General features: G+C 41.2%; 1 protein-coding gene across 5 annotated transcripts in view; it reads left to right on the top strand.

The window, feature by feature from the left end:
• The window catches only part of LOC126088129 (alpha-N-acetylglucosaminidase), a 377,251-nt gene that overhangs the window by 26,428 nt on the left and 328,573 nt on the right, over positions 1–22,250 (top strand). For all 5 annotated transcript variants that reach the window (XM_049906245.1, XM_049906244.1, XM_049906242.1 and 2 more), the window contains exon 5: positions 19,011–19,172. In XM_049906245.1, coding sequence (XP_049762202.1) covers positions 19,011–19,172 — 162 coding nt within the window. The remainder of the gene's footprint in view (positions 1–19,010; positions 19,173–22,250) is intronic.

Raw genomic sequence — 22,250 nt, 5'->3', positions numbered from 1 at the left:
TCATAGTAATAAGCACCCCTGGCATAGAAAATTCTTGAGCATATTCTGAGTTCGAATACAGTAAATTTCATTGAGACCGAAAAGCTCATGTCCACGAATCAGCAAGGCTTTAGAAAGCATTGCTCATGCAGACCCCAGCTTGCTCTTTTCTCATATGATACCCGAACTATGGGTGAAGGGCATCTGGAAGATTCCGTTTTTCTAGACTTCGAAAAGTATTCAGCATGTTACCCCAATGATGACTGTTGATGAGGGTACGTGTGTACGAATAGGCTCTCAGATATGTGACGGGCTTGAAGACTTCCTATGTAATAGAACCTAGTATGTGTTGTCCTCGATGTTGAGTGTTCATCTGAAGAAGTGTGATAGGACCGTTGTTATTTTCTGTATACAAAACTGATCTGGCAGGCAGGGTGGGCAGCAATTTTTGGTTGTTCACTGATGAGGCTGTGGTCTACAGGAGGATGTCGAAGATGAGTGACTTTAGGTTGATACAAGATGACCTAGACAAAATTTCTAGTTGGTGCGATGAATGGCAACTGAGTCTTAATGTAGAAATACATAAGTTAATACAGATGAGTAGAAAAAAAACAAGCATATAATGTTCAGATACAGCATTAGTCGTGTTCTGCTTGACACAGTCACATTGTTTAAGTATCCGGACGTAACGTTGCGAAGCGATATGAAATGGAATAAGCATGTGAGAATTGTGGTAGGGAAGGGGGATGGTCACCTTCGGTTTATTGGGAGAATTTTAGAAAAGTGTTGTTTATCTGTAAAGCAGACTACATATAGGACGCTTGTGCAACCCATTCTTGAGTACTGCTCGTTTGTTTGGGATCCACACCAGGTTGAATGATATATGTAGATGTAGGTCTACTCCCTGGAACAGCATGTGAATCAACCACACGCATCGCGGTCACCGCCGTCTCCAATCAGGACTACTGATAGGGCATATCGACCTTGCCAGTTAGTGGCAAACTGCCGCAGTGGGGTATCATAAACTTTTATCCGAAGCTGATGCAGCTTCTTTGGCAGTCTTGAATCCGCTGTTGGGCTCAGCTCGTTCCTCTCCGAATTACGTGTGGCCACAAACTATCACAGAAGACACATCGATGACGACTTGTATCCTGAGTAATAAATTGAATAATTTTCAATGCTGTTTCATTGCGATGCCACACAGGTCCTTGGTCTGCATCCTGACAAAACAGTAGTAGTGTCCAACCCGGTAGTGAGCTAACCCTACAAATTAGGAGACAATCTGAGCAGTCCTCTTAGGTTGTTTGCACGTGATGATGTTGTTTATTGTCTAGTAAGTTATCAGAAGATCAAAAGAAATTGCAGAATGGTTTAAAAAGATATTTATATGGTGCAAAAATTGGCATTGACCCTATATAAAGAAAAGTGTAATGTCATCCACATGAATGAATGCTAAAAGGAATCAGTTACGTGATTAATCAATCTATCAATCTAAAGATTGTAAATTCAACTGAATACCTAGGAATCACAATTACAAGAAACTTAAATTGGAAAGAACACAGAAAATGTTGTGGGGGATGTGAACCAAAGACTGCGATTTATTGGCAGAACAGTTAAAAAATGAAACAGGTCCACTAAAGAGACTGCCTACACTGTGCTTGTCCATCCTCTTGTGGAGTACTGCTGCGTGCTCTGGGATCCTTACCAGATAGGATTAACAGAGTACGTTGAGAAAGTTCAAAGAAGAGCAGCGCATTTTGTGTTGTCATGAACTAGGGGAGAGAGTGTCAATGACATGATACAAGATTTGGGATGGACACCATTAAAACAAATGTGTTTTTTGTTATGGCAGTATCTTCTCATGAAATTTCAGTCACCAACTTTCTCTTCTGAATGCGAAAATATTTTGTTGAAGCCGACCTACTCAGGGAGAAATGATCATCATAATAAAATGAGGAAAATCAGAGCTTGCACGGAAAGGTATAGGTGTTCATTTTTTCCACGTGTTGTTCAAGAGTGGAATAATACAAAATTATTGTGGATGTGGTTTGATGAACCCTCTACCAGGCACGTAAATGTGATTTGCAGAGTAGCCATTTAGATGTAGGAATAGATGGTGACATACAACCTGGCCGTAAATAGAGGCCCACCGGCCTCAACAGAAAGGCTGGGAATAATTCTAGTCCTAAAAGCTTCTGTTTTCATCAAGAGTCTCTTACGGTTAATAGATTTGATAGTACTGAGTTAAAATTGCTGGGCTTGATGTTCACTGTGCATCCATAAACCACAATGGATTGTACACAAGCCTTGTAGAATTGCAGTAGACATACTTGGTCTGCCCACTCATCTTATGAATGTGGGTGTCTTGCAATGTTGAATGCTCTGTGTTTCCATTTGCTTTGAAATATCTCAGGTGCGGTAGCCATATAACCATGTAAATGTTTTATCGAAAGCTAGACCCAGGTTCCTCAATGAATTTTCAAAATTTAGAGCTGTGGCCTTTACTCATAGCTCAGGGTGATTGAAAACAACAAAAGAATGGCGAAAGTCAATACATTCTCAGGAGGTTGTTGATGTACCTTCACTCATGACGTATGTAATTTCAGAGATCGCACAGCCATACAGTTCACAGGCCCGCTTACAGAGGCCACCTGGGTAAGCACCCTGGGGTGCTCTGGTGCACTGCCAAAGAAACAATATGATTTAAACGATACCAAATGAGTGCTCGGCTTGTTCTGTAACCTGTATAACTATTGTCCATTCAGTGTGTCAGTGCTTCACACAGCCTGTACTTCATTGTATCTTACATATTTCTCTATGAAGTACTACATTCCATAAACTGTGTTTGTTGTTGCTGTAGCAGTTGTTTGAAACCACAACTGTTGATCTATTTCATCAACTTGTTAATTGTCAACCGAAGCTGACAAATTATTGTCTGGAGGAGTAGAAATTGACAAAATTCTTCACAAATAGTGAGCATTTGATGGGACTTTGCACTGTGGATGATACAATGTTAATGTGTATTCCAAACAAAGTTGAATTTAAAGCTTACTATTGGAGTGATCAACCCCTCCCCCCCTTTCTCAGACTGATCAACATGGCCAAAACTGATATATAAAAAATGTTATGCAGCAGGGACTGCAAAGAGAAAGGAGTCCTCCTCAGGAGTCCTATTGGTGGGAATATCTGAGGAGATTATAAGCACCCTTATCTCAAAGAATGCACCTAGTAGATGTTGCCTTAATAGTCAGCAGTACATAATGACCTCTAAGGTCATTTGCACACAGCTTGGCTAAAATGATGCTATGATAACTGCTTACAGCTGTAAGGTCCTTGTAGATTTAAGGGTGGGAATTAAAATTTCCTCCATCCAGGAGGGTTTTGACCTGTCTGCCAGATGTAATTGACAAAAGCAACTATGATTTCCTGTGTTTGTGTAGTAAGGTGGTGTGATGTAATGTACCTGGCCACTACCGGGTGCTTTGTCTAGGGTCACATTTGCATCCCTGGTCTAGGGGTAGCATCCTTGATTAGTAATCAAAACATCCTCGGTCCTGAGCTCTAAACCTGCCACTGCTTAAATTCTCATTAATAATCAACATCGGCAGCCGAAGACTTCTGGCGTAAGAAGTTACCCTAATTCTGCCGATGGCCTTTTCAAAGAGGGCGGAGGAACGGACAGAGATTCAGGGCACCCTCTTGTCCTTGGGGAGGGAAACTGCCCCTAAAGGTGGAAGAATCAATAGTGATCAACGGCATGAGGTTGCAGAAGGCAATGGAAATCACTGCATTAAAGACACAAAGTGTGTATCTACAGGATATGTGGCCTGTAATTGAAAAAGTGTCATGATGATCTCTCCATTGGCAAAAGATTCCAGAATAGTTTCCCATTCAGATCTCAGGGAGGGGACTGCCAAGGGGAAGGTGACCATGAGAAAAAGATTGAATAACCAACGAAAGGATAACATTCTACTAGTTGGGGTGTGGAGTGCCAGAAGCTTGAATGTGGTAGGAAAGATAGGCTCAACCTAGATATAAAAGGGTCTGTGAAGTGAAATGGAGAGAAGATAAGGATTTATGGTCAGATGATTATAGGGTAAAACCATCAGCAGCAGAAAATGGTATAATGGTTATAGGATTTGTTATGAATAGGAAGGTAGGGCAGAGAGTGTTTACAGTGAACAGTTCAGTGACAGGGTTGATCTTATCAGAATCGACAGCAAACCAACACCGACAACGAAAGTTCAGGTATACATACCGGCATCACAAGCTGAAGATGAAGAGATAGAGAAAGTGTATGGGGATATTGAAAGGATAATGCAGAGCATAATGGGTGATGAAAATCTAATAATCATGAGGGACTGGAATGCGGTTGTAGGGCAAGAAGTAGAAGGAAAAGTTACAGGAGAATATGGGCTTGGGACAAGGGATGAGAGAAGATAGAGACTAATTGAGTTCTAGTTTCAGCTAGTAATAGAATCACTAGAGGAGGAGGTATACTTGGAAAAGGCTGGGTGGTGCGCGAATTCAGTTAGGTTACACCATGGTCTGACAGATTTTGAAATCAGATACTGGATTGTAAAGCGACCCAGGAGCAGACATCGACTCAGATCACAGTGTAGTAGTGATGAAGAGTAGGCTGAAGTTTAAGATATTAGTCAGGAAGAATCAGTTTGCAAGGAAATGGGATATAGAAGCACTAAAGAATGATGAGATATGCTTTAAGTTCTCTAATGCTGTAGATACAGCAATAAAGAATAGCTCAGTAGGCAGCACAGTTGAAGAGAAATGGACATTTCTAAAAAGGGTAATCACAGAAGTGGAAAAGAAAAACATAGGTACAAAGAAGGTAACTGCGAAGAAACCGTGGGTAACAGAAGAAATATTTCAGTTGATCGATGAAAGAAATAAGTACAAAAACCTTAAGGGAAATTCAGGAATACAGAAATACAAGTCGCTGAGGAATGAAATAAATAGGAAGTGCACAGAAGCTTAGACGAAATGGCTGGATGAAAAATTTGGAGAAATTGAAAAAGGAATGGTTGTTGGAATAGGTAACATTCTATTAGAATTTATAAAATCATAGGGGGAAGTTGCAACAAAACAACTATTCACATTGATGTGTAGAGTGTATGAGTCTGGCGACATACCATCTGACTTTCGGAAAAGTATCATCCACACAGTTCCGAAGACTGCAAGAGCTGACAAGTGTCAGAATTATTGCACTATCAGCTTAACAGCGCACCCAGCTTAACAGCTCATGCATCCATGTTGCTGATATACAGAAGTATGGAAAAAGAAAAGTGAGGATGTGTTACTTGATGATTAGTGTGATTTTAGGTAAGGTAAAGGCCCCAAAGACACAATTTTGATGTTGCAATTGATAATGGGGGCAAGATTAAAGAAAAATCAAGACATGTTCTTAGAATTTTTCAACCTGGAAAAAGTGTTTGACAATGTAAATTGGTGCAAGATGTTTGGAACTCTGAGAAAAATAAGCGTAAGCTGTAGGAAGAGACGAGTAATAAACAATATGTACAAGGGCTAAGACAGAATAACAAGAGTGAACGACCAAGAATGAAGTGCTCAGATTAAAAAAGGTGTAAGAAGGGGATGTAGTCTTTCGCCCTCAAGGTTGAAAAGATATCAGTGATATGACTCGCTGATTGCATTGCTATCCTCAGTGAAAGTGAAGAAGAATTACATGAATGAAATGAACAGTCTAATGAGTACAGAATATGGATTGAGAGTAAATCGAAGAAAGACAGAAGTAATGAGAAGTAGCAGAAATGAGAACACCGAGAAACTTAACACCAGGATTGGTGGGCACGAAGTAGATAAAATTAAGGAATCCTACTACCTGGGCAGCAAAATAACAAATGATGGATGGAGGAAGATGGACCTAAAAAGTGGACTAGCACTGGCAGAAAGAGCTTTCCGGCCAAGAAAAGTAAGAGAAGTCTACTGGTGTCAAACTTGGGTTCTAATTTGTGAAGAAATGTCTGAGATTGTATGTTTGGAGCACAGCATTGTATGGTAGTGAAATATGGACTGTGGGAAAACCAGAACGGAAGAGAATCGAAGCATTTGAGATGTAGCGTCACAGACGAATGTTGAAAATTAGGTGGACTAATCAGGTATGGAATCAGGAGGTTCTCTGCAGAATTGGAGACGAAAGGAATATGTGGAAAACACTGACAAGGAGAAGGGACTATTTGATAGGACATCTGTTAAGACATCAGGGAATGACTTCCATGGTACTAGAGGTAGCTGAAGAGGGCAAAAACTGTAGTGGAAGACAGAGATTGGAATAAATCAAGCAAATAATTGAGGACATACGTTGCAAGTGCTACTCTGAAATGAGGTTGGCACAGGAGAGGAATTCATGGTGTGCCGAATCAAACCAGTCAGAAGACTGATGACTCAAAAAAACTGGCTGAGCACTTGAATGGACATAGAGGAACTGTCCACCTTAGGGGTGCCCAGTACCCAATTGCTGAATGTGCTGTACAGCTTGACTCAAGGAATGTGAGTGCTTACTATACCGCATGGGCTGTTTTGCTTCCCACCTGATACTAGTTTCCCTGAAGTTTGGAGTTGGAAATTCGCCCTCCAACATACCCCGTATCCTGATGTCTTGCTGACTTAACCTCTGTTAACATACAATTCTTCTCATTTTTCATACTATTGTTTTATCATTTATGTCATTGTTTGATTTAGTATTTTTTTATTTTTTCATCTTCATTCTCTCCTACCCCTCCTTCCCTTGCCACCCTCATCTCTCTCTCCCTCTCTCTCTCTCTCTCTCTCTCTCTCTCTCTCTCTCTCTCTCTCTCTCTCTGTGTGTGTGTGTGTGTGTGTGTGTGTGTGTGTGTGTGTGTGTGTGTGTGTGTGTGTTTTGCCCTCTCTCCCTCCCACCCTGGATTTTCCCGTTGCCTTTTCCTAATTTCACTATTTGTGTCTCTCCTTATTTCTCTTCCTTTTAATCCATCTCTGTCTCATCTTATCCTCACAATGGGTGGGTCCCTCTCATCCTGAGTTCTTAAGTGATTTGACCCTAGTTCCTAATGTTAACCAGTCTATCCGAATATCCTTGCTGAGGAAAGGACTAACAACCCTGAAAACTAGGATACTTTTTAGTGCTTTTATGTGTCTTATCAGCAGTATTAAGAACTTTTCCCCTAAAGTTAATTACTGACCGACCATTCTTTCTTTATTTTTTATAGTTTTTTCAAGAGAATTTTCCTTTCAATACAAATGATTTTAATAATTTCACATACTTTAATAGATGTAGTGGTAGATATTGTATCCAACAATGATAATAGATGTAGTGGTAGATTTTGTATCCAACAATGATTCAGGTTCCCGCTTAGGCAGACATGGACATGTCAGAGGTATTGAGGCTGCAAGAGGCAGCTGTAGGCCACTGTTGTAAGGGCAGCTACTGCCGAGGAATGCGCATCACATGGTGCCGCTCGGTGGTGACTTGTTTACCTCTGAGCATGTGGTCTGGGCTCGCAGTGGCAGCTCATTCCTTGCTCAACTTTTCAGCTGTTTGTATTGTGCCACTGCACAGCCAAGTTGACTTAGTTTGTTTCCGGTTTCAAGTGGTTACTGATTTGGAACTGTTGTATTGATATGCCAACTTCACTACGTCCCAGATTTATTATTGCTTGTTTCACTTAATGAACTCAGTCTATTGCAGACTTATAGGAACCTTTATTCGTTTAGGAGCAAGCAATGAAAGTTTTACTCATGCCACACAGGATAGAAAAGTAGACGTACATTAATCCAGAAACTCTCACATGCTCTACTAAATAATAAGTCTGACTTTTGCCCTTGCTACCCAAAAGGCTATAAAGTTATTTGTAGTTGGTTGGCATTTGCAGGGTGTATACGACCCGGGACAACCAGGAGATCCAGGAAAAAACCCGCGAATTTTTTCATCCGGGAGAAAACTGGGAAAAACCCGGGAATGTTTTAGAATTCTGGGAATTTTTCATTGTTTTTGTTTTCAGTTAAATGTTTGTAATTTTGACTGGTAATAACCGATACTCTAACAAAGGATATTACTGTATCCCATTACTGCGGAGTAATACTGCAGCAATAAAACGTGAACAAGAGAAAAATGAAAATAAAACTTAAACTGCAAAGGAAATGCGCCCTATACAACAAAACACAGTGCTCATACAAGCGTCTGCCAACAGCAAAATATGTCAAAGGCTTTAGAAAGAGTGTGCAATGGTTTGTAACAACAGATTGCTCTGATGAGCGTGACGTCACAACTGTTTACATTAGATTCGTTTTAGCAGTTACGAGCGGGACCATGCACATGTGCAGTTGAGTAGTAGCTTCTCCTGCTTCTGGCTTCGGAAATGTGGCTGTTGGCTGTGTAAGCAGTCGCAGCAAGCAGCTAGATGGTACCGGGAAAAATTTTACTGGAGCATCCAAGCTGCCAGATTCATGCATGCGCATTTGGGAGGACGACGGTTCAATCCCGCATCCGGCCATCCTGATTTAGGTTTTCCGTGATTTCCCTAAATCGCTCCAGGCAAATGCCGGGATAGTTCCTTTCAAAGGGCACGGCGGACTCCCTTCCCCGTCCTTCCCTAATCCGATGAGACCGATGACCTCGCTGTCTGGTTTCCTTCCCCAAAACAACCAATCATGCATGCGCAGCAGGCCCAGACCTAGAGGGGGGGGGGGCAAATTCATATTCTTTAGGGAGAAAAAACCTTGTTTCATAAAGCACCTAGTCTATCGATTATTCATATGGCTTGGAAACGCATCCCTGTTCCTTTTTGAACATTTTTGAAAACATTCTAAGTTGATTTCTGAATGAATCGTAAGTTGATTTGTGGGTGCGTGCATAGTGTACATGATGTGTCTGTCAGGGGAATCCTCGTCGCATGTAGAGACAAACTTTCCTACAGACAAAAGGGCCTATACAGGCTGAGCGGAGTAAGGCCGAGCAGATGAATGCCAACCGCTGTCTGATTGTGTGGTTGATTGGGTTTGCGAATGATGAGCATTGTTATAATTACTAGTGAAATCCATAGATTCAGACTACTGGAGTGGAAATAAACGAATAACAGGTAAGAAAGATTAAGTAAAAAAATGGCTCTGAGCACTATGGGACTTAACATCTGAGGTCATCAGTCCCCTAGAACTAAGAACTACTAAAACCTAACTAACCTAAGAACATCAGACACGTCCATGCCCGAGGCAGGATTCAAACCTGTGACCGCAGCGGTCGTGCAGTTCCAGACTAAAGTGCCTAGAACCACTCGGCCACTGCTGCGGCGATTACGTGTTACCTTCTCGGTGTATCCAAGAAAATGAAATTTTGACAGAAAATTTTTGGCCAGATCACTATACTAGTAAGGGCCAGTTGTACAGTCCCCAGCTAGCAGCCGCCTTAAGTTCTATTCTGGAAGTAGCACGGAAAACTCGTACGAACACGTAACAATGCCTAAGCAGAGAATAATCGCGGGATAACTAAACTGGTGATTCTGGCAGAGTTAGGTAAGTCAACTGGCAAATAAGCTTTGACATTGACAGGAATAGTTACAGAATTAGTGATAACAAGACTCTTTGTTAGAACGAGGAAGAAGAAACGGGGACATCACACAAATTATGGAACAATATGACTATTCCAAGTTTGTATAAAAATTTTGTACTACTACTTTTCAATCTCATGCTTTAGATACTAGAGCGTATGAATGAAGTGTGAAACTATTTCCCAAAGTAAAGCTTTTTCCTTGTAGTAGCCCTAATAGGTATTTGGTATTGGTACTTTGTGAATTATATTCTGTCGTTAAAAAATGACCATTTGTGCCAAAACAGTCTTGTTAATTTGCTGTGTGTTATAATTGTTGCAGTATTAGAAAGGCCTATTTTGTTTTATCTAGCAGAGAGTGACAAAATAGACATAATCAGATTGAGAAACCACACCAGTCGGTCCTATTTGCATTAACAGCTTTTTCAGTGTTAGACAATGACATTTTGATTTTTCATGTAGCAAAATGTTTGACGAACTTTGATGAGGTAACAGATTCTTCCACAGAAAGGAAAGCACGCCATGTAAAACTGTAGCAAGATTAGAGAAAAAAAATTATAGGGGCTAAGGATTGAAGAAATGTGCATTGTCTTGTTTGTCTCGTGTCTTTACTGGTTTTATGAATCCTATGTTTAATTTTATGTCACACAAAGCAGCAAGTTGTTAGGGGGAAAACAACAACTAATTTCCGCTGTCCTAAATATGGTTTGATGGCATCCATTACAAAATATACACGTTTCAATTTCACAGAGTGAAATACAGTGACGTGCGATAGGAGAATGCTGTGTGAAGAAGTGTGGCACTGCACTTTGGCACACTTACAACCAAATAACTTGTCTTACATTTCCTCAAACACATATGTTTATGCGTTATACTTTTCAGAAAGACGTGCACTACAAAATGAATATATTTTTGTAAATTCGATTTTTTTCTAATTTTTGATGTCCTCTCTCAAACGCTCAAGGGAGTGGCGGGGTATTGGCCCGGTTCGGAAGTATCATAAATCTGGGGCTGATGCGCAGAGCAGTCTGAGTTATAGTGGGGATGTGAGTAGTCTCCACGTGACCCGTGTTTACAATTTGTGATTTTGCTGTTTCCTCTTCTTTTACTGCTCTCACGTCAAATGAAAACAAAACAGATTTCTGTGGCAGAGTTCTGTCAAGTAAATTAAAATACATCTACATAATTACGGAAGGCTAAAATGTGTTGTTAGTTGCAGATTTTATTTTATTTCCACCTTTGTGACAGTCAAGCATAAGTTGCCTTCCAGAACAATGAAGTTATTTTTGTCGGTTTGCTAAAGAAATTTTCTACTATAATTCTTTTCCACTGAGACAGATAATGTATTTGAAACGATGTGTTTAATTCAGCACATTGTTCGCTGCATTTCAAGTGCATGTTTTCAACTTCTAGCACATATGGCATTATGCCATAATAAAGAACCAAACATGAGATAACATAGTACTGGTACTACAAGAAAATTTACATCCCGAAAACTACACTGAAAAGCTTAATATCAGGTCGTGGCCTACTTCACTGGAAATCTGGACATACGAATGTGCACTTTAAATGTGCACATTTTAGTATGGGTCACGAAATTCCGATGCTGTTGGAGTATCCTCTGATGTCTTGTTTCTTTTATGACATAATGTAAGATCTTTTAATGTTTTACATGTACGAACATACTGGCTCCCTATGACATTGTAACTGTGCAAGTGCGGTGATGCCTGCAGAAATGAACCTATTTCTAATAGGTCGCGGGAAAATATTCCGAGTGGTTGCGAGAATGTACAATGAATTTCTTAAATCACAGAGTGTTTGAATTTCTTAAATCACAGAGCATTTGACTCATTTAAAAATCAACTCTTTGATGATGAGCCATTTAGATGAATTTTGAGCCCAGAAGATCAGACATTTATGTCGTTATTAAAAATTTTAATGGCACATTTGTGTGATACATCTTACATTGTAATACGTGCATAAAAGACCAACATTATATGTGAAAGCTTAGCTTCTCTTGCAGCGTATTAATTTTATAGACCAAAATTATATGTGAAAGCTTTGCTTTTCGTGTAGCAACACTATGTATTTTAATTTAAACTATGGGAGCCTTTATATTTGATGAAGTAACAGCTTTTTCATGAGATGAGAAAACATTTTATTTTGCAAGCACAGATCAAAAACTAACAAGAATAAACAACTTGTAACCAAGCCGACTACGGCAAAGATAAATATCTATCAGCTGCAGCTTTCAGCCACTGTTTTTGGCGCAGTGGATAAATGACGTCGCCACATCAGCCCCCCTCCTTTTGAAACCGGGTGCAACAGGTATGTGGGGAAACTTGCACTTGATTTTTCTACCAGCTCTCGTGAAAACATCTGGTGCAGGCAATGGCTGCTCCTCTTCTGCACTTGCTGCTTCGTTGTCCTCTTCTGAAACTGAGGGCTCGGCGAGACTATCTGCTGTTTCTTTGGCCTCCACGTTTGAGGGTGATTTTGCAGACCGAGGAAGGAGTGTACCCTCTTCGGTGTAAGCAGGTTTCAGCCGCTCATTTGAGACTGTCTCTTCTTTACCATCCTTACCGATTTTGAAGCTGTGGCTTCCTCTTGTGATTACGCGGCGGGCGCACTGTATCATCCCTAAGCCACACGTGGGACATTGCTTGCAGGTCTTTATGTACAAACACTCTCCAGTCTCCATGTCTGACAGGGTTAGTGGGTTTGATGTTTCTCATTCTAACGCTGAGATGTCTCGCGAATTGCATGCATAGCTCAGGGGCGAACGGCTGTGTAGATGCTGGAACGATAAATTCTCCAGGAACCCTCAATGGCTCGCCATAAACCAATTCTGCGGAAGAGCATTGTAAGTCCTCCTTCACGGCCGTTCTCAATCCGAGTAGGACCAGCGGTAGTGTTCCAGGCCATGAAGTGGAACTACACATTAATGCAGCTTTGAGCGTGCGGTGTAGTCGTTCCACCATTCCATTACTAGATGGGTGATAGCTTGTGGTGCGTAGGTGGTTGCACCCGCACAGTAGTAAAAGTTCATTGAAAAGCCTTCCGCGATCTGTTGTTATGTTTTGCGGAACGCCAAACCTGGAGAACCATGAATGCAACAGTGCTTTTGCAACTGACTCCGCAGAAATGTCTTCTATTACAACTACTTCTGGCCACCTGGTAAAAAGATCAATGATTGTGAGCAAATAGCGTTGTTCTGAAGAGCATGATAGCGGGTCCACAATGTCCACATGTATATGTGAAAATCTTGCAGATGGCGTCGGGAAGTCAGCAATAGGTACAAAGACATGTCTGCTGATTTTATTACGCTGACACTGTCTGCTGATTTTATTATGCTGACACGTTAGGCATGCACGGGCCCATGCACGACAATCTTTTTGTATTCCAGGCCACACTGCTTTGGAGGAAACTAACTTGGCTGTAGCTCGTACTCCTGGATGTGATAGGTTATGTAGCGCACTATAAATCTCGCGATGATATTGTTCTGGTATGTAAGGTCGCTCCTTTCCTTTTGCTACATCACACCAAATTCCGTCTTGAACATTCGTGACAGACACACTTCTGAGCTGCAACGCAGTTCTCTGTTCCTCTATTAGACGGCACAAGAAAGGATCTTCTCATTGTTTAGACTCTGACTCGGTCCAACGAATTGAATTTAAACTGGCACAATTCCTAGACAGGCAATCTGCGACCAGGTTGTCTTTTCCTGAAATGTGACGCACGTCAGCTGTGAACTGTGCAATGTACTCGACTTGCCTGCACTGACGTGGTGACTTGAGCTCTGTGCCTCGTTGAAATATAGCTACTAACGGCTTGTGATCGGTAAAAATTGCAAAGTGCCTCCCTTCGACAGACGTGCGAAAATGCTTTATGGCTAAGTAAATAGCAAGCAACTCACGGTCAATAGCACTCTATTTTTGCTGCTGTCGAGTCAGGTTTTTAGAGAAAAATGCGAGCGGCTGCCGTCTGCCATCAACTTCTTGCTGTAGCGCTGCACCCACTGCTGCTTGGCTCGCATCAACCATGAGCGCTAAAGGAGCACTCAATCTTGGATGTCCCAGTAGTGTTGCCCGAGAAAGACATTTCTTTAAGTCATGGAAAGTTGCTTCAGCATCTGGACTCCATGGAATTTTACGATTTCCTGTTGTATTTTTACCTGCAAGTAACGTTGTGAGTGACTCTTGGGCGGCAGCTAATTTAGGTAAGTGACGTCTGTAATAGTTGGGCATGCCTAAAAATCTGTGAAGTCCTTTGTAAGTTGTGGGAAGGGGCATCTGTTGTACTGCTTCAACCCGCTCAGGCAAAGGTGACAGGCCTGCTGCTGAAACCAAATATCCCAGGAACTTAACCTCGCGTTTTCCAAACGTGCACTTTGTTTCGTTAATAATTATGCCATACTCTGTCAGACGGCGGAAAAGCTGCTGCAGATGTTTGACATGCTGATATACAGAACCAGAGAATACTAAAATGTCGTCCATATAACAAAATACGAATGGTAATTCTTGAAGCACCTCATGCATGAATCTTTGCCATGTTTGGACAGCGTTTCTGAGGCCAAATGGCATAAAATTGTACTCAAACAAACCGAATGGTGTGATAACTGCTGCTTTTTTAATGTCAGATGGAGCCATGGGAATCTGGGAAAATGGTTTGGCGCAATCAATCACACTAAATATTTTGGCATTGCTAATCGTACTGTTAAAATCAGTCACATTGGGTACTGGGTAGCGGTCGGGAATTGTGCGGGCATTGAGCACCCTGTAGTCTCCACATACTCTCCATGAATTGTCTTTTTTATGGACCATGTGAATTGGAGATGCCCATGAACTATCAGACCTACTTACAATACCTGTTTTTAGAAGTCTGTCGAACTCAGCTCGCACCGCGAGCAGCTTCTCTGGAGGCAGACGCCGTGGGCGGAAGGCAACGGGTTGACCTTGTGTCGTGCTGATGTGGTGTTGAGTATTGTGTCTGCATTTCCTGGTTGCATTGATGGGTTCGGTAAGTGCTGGAAAGTCGTGAAGCAGTTTACGAAAAAGTGATTCCTCCGACAGTGCTCTGATATTGCCTACAGTATACGAATCGTTACGACTATCGGCACGTGTGTGCCCCGCTTAGTTGCGGGTACGAAATCTTATCACAATATCCCAACGCGAATGACGCGGTAGAGGAGCCGGAAATCTTCGTGTGGAAAGACACGGGCACATCGCACTGCACTTGAACCGATGCGGAAGACGCAGTAGGCAATATCCCTTCTGTGGGAACTGTCACCAAACGAAGGTTAACCAGGTCGGGCATAAGTCGGTAGTTCCGTAAAAAGTCCGCTCCAATTATAGGACTCGGCACATCAGCAACCACAAAAGTCCATTTTGGATGGAAGTTGGAATTCAGATGTAATGCCAACTGTTTCTCACCATAGGTAGATATTCTGGAATTGTTTGCCGCAGTCAGCACATGTTGCGTTGTTGTCGTGAGTATATCACCTCTCTTTCTTGGATAAACACTGACTTCTGAACCTGTGTCAATCAGAAACTTCTCACCTGAAGAGAGGTCCAACACGAACAATCGGTGTGACTGGTTGACTGCAGATACCGTGGCGTTTTCACCTCTTTGAATCACGCTATGACTCGGGCGCCTATGTTGTTGTTGACAAACGCTAGCGCCCTTTAACGCCCGCCTTTTACGTCTGGGTAGCTGCAGGGTTGAATACATTGACGGGCAGTGTTACCGAAGCGTCTGTGGTACCAGCACCATTGATCTGTCAAATCCTGTTGGATAGCATTTCTTCATCTTTTCCAACTGCGACTTCGTAGCTGTTGGTGATGTGAAGTTACTTGCACGTTGAGTTTTGCCACTTGTGCTGCCAGTTGCTGTATGGTGGGTTCGGTCGATGAGCACTGCTGTTGGGAAGTATTATTGCATGTTCCTGGCTCATTGACGTCAGATTCCATCACACTACACGTTCTTGGGCCTCTATCCTGGCTGTAGTTGAATTCGGAACACGCAGAAACTTCGGTTAAGGTGTTTGCGATGGTCTGCCTTTTTTGCTAAGACTTGCAATGGTAAGTCTGTTTCTGCTGCAATGACGGCTCGGATGTTGGCAGGAAGTTTATGAAGCCATATTAGACGTAAAGACTCTTCAGGTAGGAGTTCCGGGCCGGCTAATGTACGTAAGGCTTTGAGTACTTGTGACGGAGTCTTGTTGCCCAAATCTTCGTATGCGAAAATTTTTTGTAGTCGCAAATCTGATGACAACGTATAATGCTGTATGAGAGCTTCCTTTAGCACAAAGTAATTTTGTTGCGACAAGGTTTCTTCTACTTGCTCTATCACTTCTAAATTTAGATGTGAAACCACTATATTAAATTTGTCAATGTTGTTGGACACCCCACGCTGCCGAAATATGCATTCAGCCTGCATAAACCAAAGCTGGGGGCGCGTCGGCCAGAACACGGAAAGCTTAACATTTCCGCATCGCGTGTAGGTACTCCCATCTTTTGCGTTAAAATCTGTCGTTCTGTTTTGTGGCGAATCAAAGGGCGTGCACCGCGATCCTTGGTCGAACAGACTGTAGTCTTCAATCTTGATTCCACTGCCCCATGCTTTTGTCTCTGAATTCATTATTCTCGTTGGTATATATATTTTCTTTATGCTTCTGCTACAATTTTTCGGGGTCACCGCTATGGGAACCTTTATATTTTATGAAGTAACAGCTTTTTCATGAAATGAGAAAACATTTTATTTTCCAAGCACAGATCAAAAGCTAACAAGAATAAACAACTTGTAACCAAGCCGACTACGGCAAAGATAAATATCTATCAGCTGCAGCTTTCACCAACTGTTTTTGGCGCTGTGGATAAATGACGTCGCCACAAAACCATTAGCACTTTCTGTTTGTGTGTTCGTGCTTCTTAACAGTGATGTTGCTATTGGCTGACTACATCACGTGTCCTCAGCTCTGAATACCCGTTGTCATCGGCTGGCGAAATCACATGACATGAGCTATGCCTGACTTACAAAAGCGCAGCGCAATCTCGATTTCAGTGCTTCGGAAAGTAACATGCAGTGTTTGGTGGAATTCGAATTTATACTTTCGTAATACGAAAATATGCAGAGTATATGTTGCTGCTCATCAAAGATCTTTCCAAAACGTGTTGTTTTCCCTGTGTTTCGTTTTCTAAAGCACCAGGAAATTCTATGCCTGTGTATAACCATTCAAAGGACTGATAAGTTATACAGTTCCGAGAGAAAATATACTGTCAGTTAACAGGGAAAAAGTATGTTTTCACCCGGGAGAAAGTGTATTTTTAACTGGGAAATCTGGGAATTTTTTTCCGTGTCTGCTTATACTCCCTGCATTTTAAACATAGCAGAGTGACACTCATCACTCCACAAGGGCTCATGCAGTCTTATTAGGTGGCCTGATGATGGAGTGTTAGCAGCTGATTGGGTCATATTCATCCACATTGTGAGATTACTGAAAAAACATTTGCTTTGTGGTGTCCAGTTAAGTTTGCTGACCAGACACCTCTGCAACTTTCTCTTTTTGGCACTGCTTGATCCATTAAGTGTACCCAGGCTGGAAAGTGACCACTGGAACGTAGACCATTGACCACCTCTCACTAATCAGTATCTATGAGGACAGGAGGGCATATCTTTGGAGACATGACGCTTTTTCTTTCTATAAGGTGTCCAACAGCATTAATCCCGAGCATCTGTTGGTGAAACTCTTCTGCAAATTGTGTTTGGTAAAGCCTCCACAGCTGAGAAATGGCACGGAAGGGGGGGGGGGGGGGAGGGGAGGGGGAGCTGTGTGATAAAATTGCAAAGAATACCATGCCCAGTGTGTCACTATGGGCAAGTAAAGGAATTGTATTATAGCCCCATTTGAAATGTGCACTGGAGGTGCAGCTGCTGGCAAATTGGTTGTGAGATGAGGTGTGGTAACCATCACTTACGGAGATGGCACTGCCACTCATAGCATTCACCCCAATGAAATAACATTTTATTAGTGGCTGGGCACTCAGGCAATACAATCCTTAAAACTATTGAGGCATAAAGCTCTACCCTATGTCTCCAAACTTCCACACATATCCAAGACATGAACATTCTACTGCAGAGCTGGAGCGGTGTTAGCGGTTGGCTTTTCTCTGTCTGTTCCCTTTTCTGACCTGTTGTAGAGCCTGTTAAGTTTGAGTGATAAGTAGATGGACTATTCAATACTCTTAGGCTAAATCATCCTCCATAGGCTGTGTACGCAGATTGTCATCAAACCTTTCTCACAGTGCCAGTGTAATGTGATATGATAATACTGAAGTTTTCAGTTTTAATTTCTTGTTTTTCACTTTTTGGTTGTATTTAGTGGGACATTACGAGCTATTTTTCTTGTATCAGACAGTCTGTAGGATAGTATATGAAGTTTCACAACTTTTTCATTGATGCAGTGGGTGGCTGTTTGGATATGCAAGCCATCAGAGATGTTGTAGCTTTGTAAATACACACACAGTTGCACATAAATTACATATATTAGTACAAGTTGTAATACGTGTTTTCGGGGGAATATTACTCAAAATCTTGAGTGCCTTTGTAAACTTGAGTGACCTCAGATAGTTAAATTTGATATAGAGTTTTCACAGTGAACTTCATTGCTGGTGATTTCCTATACTTTTAAGTGTTTGTTTTTCACATTTTTAATCATCTGTAGTATGCGTCATCAACTTCACATCGTACATCAAGGACAGTGATGTACTGCAATTGTTAAATGTCATTTATTTTGTCATGAGTCAAGTATAATATATGTTGTGATTCATTCTGTTAGATGCACACTAATAGTATGTAGTAATGTGTGGCAGGGCAGCTTCGGATTGGGTCAATGACTGCTTTGAACTTCATATATAGCATTACATTTTAATAGTAACAGTTGGAGCACAATTAATCACGTGCAAAGAAATTGAATCTGTTGGTCTCGAGTCTGTTTTAGCTGCCCCTGCTTTCTCTCCTCCCCTTCACTTTTTGCCTGTTCCGTCTCAGTGCATACAAATAGGAAAGAAAGCTAGTTAAATGCACGTTATTATTATAGCTTGAATTAAGTTGTTTCCAGATATACACTGATTGTGCACAAGGAAATTGATGTTAGTTTTAAAGTAACTTTTCATTTTCCAACAAATATACCAGTTTCTTCATATGTCATACTTTCTCTCTGCTATTAATCTTTTAATAAATGCTGACAATATTATGAATGCTAAAGTCTTTTATATGGTGAGCAGCAGTCTATGCTTTTCGTAATATTGTCATTATTCCATCATGAATTTTTGACTGTAATAAATACTTTCTTGATGTCTCTTCATGAAACCATCTTCTTGTCTGTAACCTTAATTTTTTTACTCATCATTTCAATCATATAGTTATATGAGTCATTTGAATATGTAACTGGACTGATATAATCCCAATGTAGGAATCGTATGGGGAACATACGTGGCTGGGCAGGTCCTTTGTCAGACACGTGGCACAATCAGCAAGCAGTTCTTCAGCGCAGGATCCTGGACCGCATGCGAGAACTGGGAATTATTCCTGTCTTACCAGCATTTGCAGGACATGTTCCCAGAGCTTTCGAACGGTGAGAACTGAATATTATAATTTATTTAACCCTTGTTGTTTAGATATTTTTAATCAAGTGAACACATATTACAACTTGTGTATATCTTTTGTACATTGTGTTAATCTAATTTTAACATAATGTATTGTGATTTAAAATTGAATTTCTGTTTGTGGTCTAATTTGTTTTGGTCAACGGAATTTTAAAATTAGTGTTATCAACAGCTGTAGCATTGAATATTTATTTTTATTTTTGTATTTATGTGTTTGTGACTTATACAAGGAATTGTTACGAACAGTTTGAATCGTGGAAACTAATATTTTTCATTTTCACTTGATAAGCTTCACTTCAAAAGATATTGTGAATTTATGAATCTGCTTAATATATACCTGTAACGTCTTTAAAGCTTAGATATACTCTGTGGTTCAAGGGCTCCGAGCTCCTCATTTTATGTAGCTCTTTTCCTGCTCATTTTAAGTCAAAATTAAGTTTGTCGAGACAGTACTTTGAATTAAGTTTTTTTCTCCAATAAAATCATAGATATTACAATGCTCATGGCTGAAAAACAGTCTTTGTCAAATGTTTCATATAAAAAGTTTGCTCTTCTTTTTTGTTTCCTATTTTTTATCTTTTATTTCCTTTGTTATTTCCTTTTTTTGTATTCAGAGCAGAAACATTCCCAGAACACTGTTGTTTACCTTTCCACCAAAGCCCTTAGCATCACAAAAATTTTAGTCGTATCCAGAGGTCTCACCTTAAGCCCTGCACCCAAATTTAACCATGGTGAACTTGTGAAAGACCTACTCTCCTGCTCCTGATCCCTGCAATGGAAACACTTCCTTGCCACCAACCTCTCCAGTGAAAGCCAACCTAATCCCAACAGTTAACCCTGCCTCTCCCAGTTTATACCACCATCTAACCGTGATCCTCTCGCCCTCCCACATAACCATCACCTGACCTCCTTCCAGGAATTCCTTACCTCCAACTTGACCTCACCATCCTTTCCTAGATCCCTTCATAAGAACACCAAACTTCCAGCAGAAGAGAGAACAGCCATACACAACCTCAAAAAATCCTGACCTAATCATCCTACCTGCAGACAATGGTTCCACCATTGTTGTTGTGAAACACAGTGACTACCTGGTGAAAGGCCTTCTCCATTTATCTGACTCCTCCATCTATAAACTCTGACAGAATGATCCCATTCCAGAAGTCCAGCATGACCACCAGTCCATGCTTAAAGCCTTATGCTCTTCCCAGAGCCTCTCCCCAGAATCCATTTCCCACCTCACCCTGACAACACCCTGCACACCCACTTTCTATATATTCCCCAAACTCCACAGAGCCAACAATCCTGGATGCCCCACTGTAGCTGGTTGTTGTGCCTCCACTGAAAGAATTTCAACAGTCATTGACCACCATTTCCAACCAACTGCCAGTAATCTAGCCTCTAACTTCAAAGTTACCAACCACTTTCTTCACCAACTCTCCACCTGATATTACCACCCCTCTATCTCCTGGAACCCTACTAGTCACTGCTGACACCACTTCCCATACACCAAAATACCTCTTGTTGTCAGTAAGCACTGTTGTTGTTGTTATGGTCTTCAGTCCTGAGACTGGTTTGATGCAGCTCTCCATGCTACCCTATACTGTGCAAGTTTCTTCATCTCCCAGTACCTACTGCAACCTACATCCTTCTGAATCTGCTTAATGTATTCATCTCTTGGTCTCCCTCTACGATTTTTACCCTCCATGCTCCCCTCCAATGCTAAATTTGTGATCCCTTGATGCCTCAGAATATGTTCTACCAACCGGTCCCTTCTTCTCGTCAAGTTGTGCCACAAACTCCTGTTCTCCCCAATTCTATTCAGTACCTCCTTATGAGTTATGTAATCTACCCATCTAATCTTCAGCATTCTTCTGTAGGACCACATTTCGAAAGCTTCTATTTTCTTCCTGTCCAAACTATTTACTGTCCATGTTTCACTTCCATACATGGCTACACTCCATACAAATACTTTCAGAAACAACTTCCTGACACTTAAATCTATACTTGATGTTAACAAATTTCTCTTCTTCAGAAACGCTTTCCTTCCCATTGCCAGTCTACATTTTATATCCTCTACTTCGACCATCATAAGTTACTTTGCTCCCCAAATAGCAAAACTCCTTTACTACTTTAAGTGTCTCATTTCCTAATCTAATTCCCTCAGCGTCACCCGAATTAATTCGACTACATTCCATTATCCTCGTTTTGCTTTTGTTGATGTTAATCTTATATCCTCCTTTCAAGACACTGTTCATTCCATTCAACTGCTCTTCCAAGTCCTTTGCTGTCTCTGATAGAATTACAATGTCATTGGCGAACCTCAAAGTTTTTATTTCTTCTCCATGGATTTTAATACCTACTCCAAATTTTTCTTTTGTTTCCTTTACTGCTTGCTCAATATACAGATTGAATAACATTGGGGAGAGGCTACAACCCTGTTTCACTCCCTTCCCAACTGCTGCTTCCCTTTCATGCCCCTCAACTCTTATAACTGCCATCTGGTTTCTGTACAAATTGTAAATAGCCTTTCGCTCCCTGTATTGTACCCCTGCCACCTTTAGAATTTGGAAGGGAGTATTCCAGTCAACATTGTCAAAAGCTTTCTCTAAGTCTACAAACGCTAGAAACGTAGGTTTGCCTTTCCTTAATCTTTCTTCTAAGATAAGTCGTAAGGTCAGTATTGCCTCACGTGTTCCAATATTTCTACGGAATCCAAACTGATCTTCCCCGAGGTTGGCTTCTATCAGTTTTTCCATTCGTCTGTAAAGAATTCCCGTTAGTTTTTTTGCAGCTGTGACTTATTAAACTGATAGTTCGGTAATTTTCACATCTGTCAACACCTGCTTTCTTTGGGATTGGAATTATTATATTCTTCTTGAAGTCGGAGGGTATTTCGCCTGTCTCATACATCTTCCTCACCAGATGGTAGAGTTTTGTCAGGACTAGCTCTCCCGAGGCCGTCAGTAGTTCTAATGGAATGTTGTCTACTCCCGGGGCCTTGTTTCGGCTCTGGTCTTTCAGTGCTGTATCAAACTCTTCACGCAGTA

The sequence above is a fragment of the Schistocerca cancellata genome, chromosome 6 (genome assembly GCF_023864275.1).
Source record: "Schistocerca cancellata isolate TAMUIC-IGC-003103 chromosome 6, iqSchCanc2.1, whole genome shotgun sequence".
Taxonomy (NCBI): Eukaryota; Metazoa; Arthropoda; class Insecta; order Orthoptera; family Acrididae; genus Schistocerca; species Schistocerca cancellata.
The sequence above is the reverse complement of the archived record's forward strand: the minus strand, read 5'-3'. Positions and strand labels throughout refer to the sequence as shown.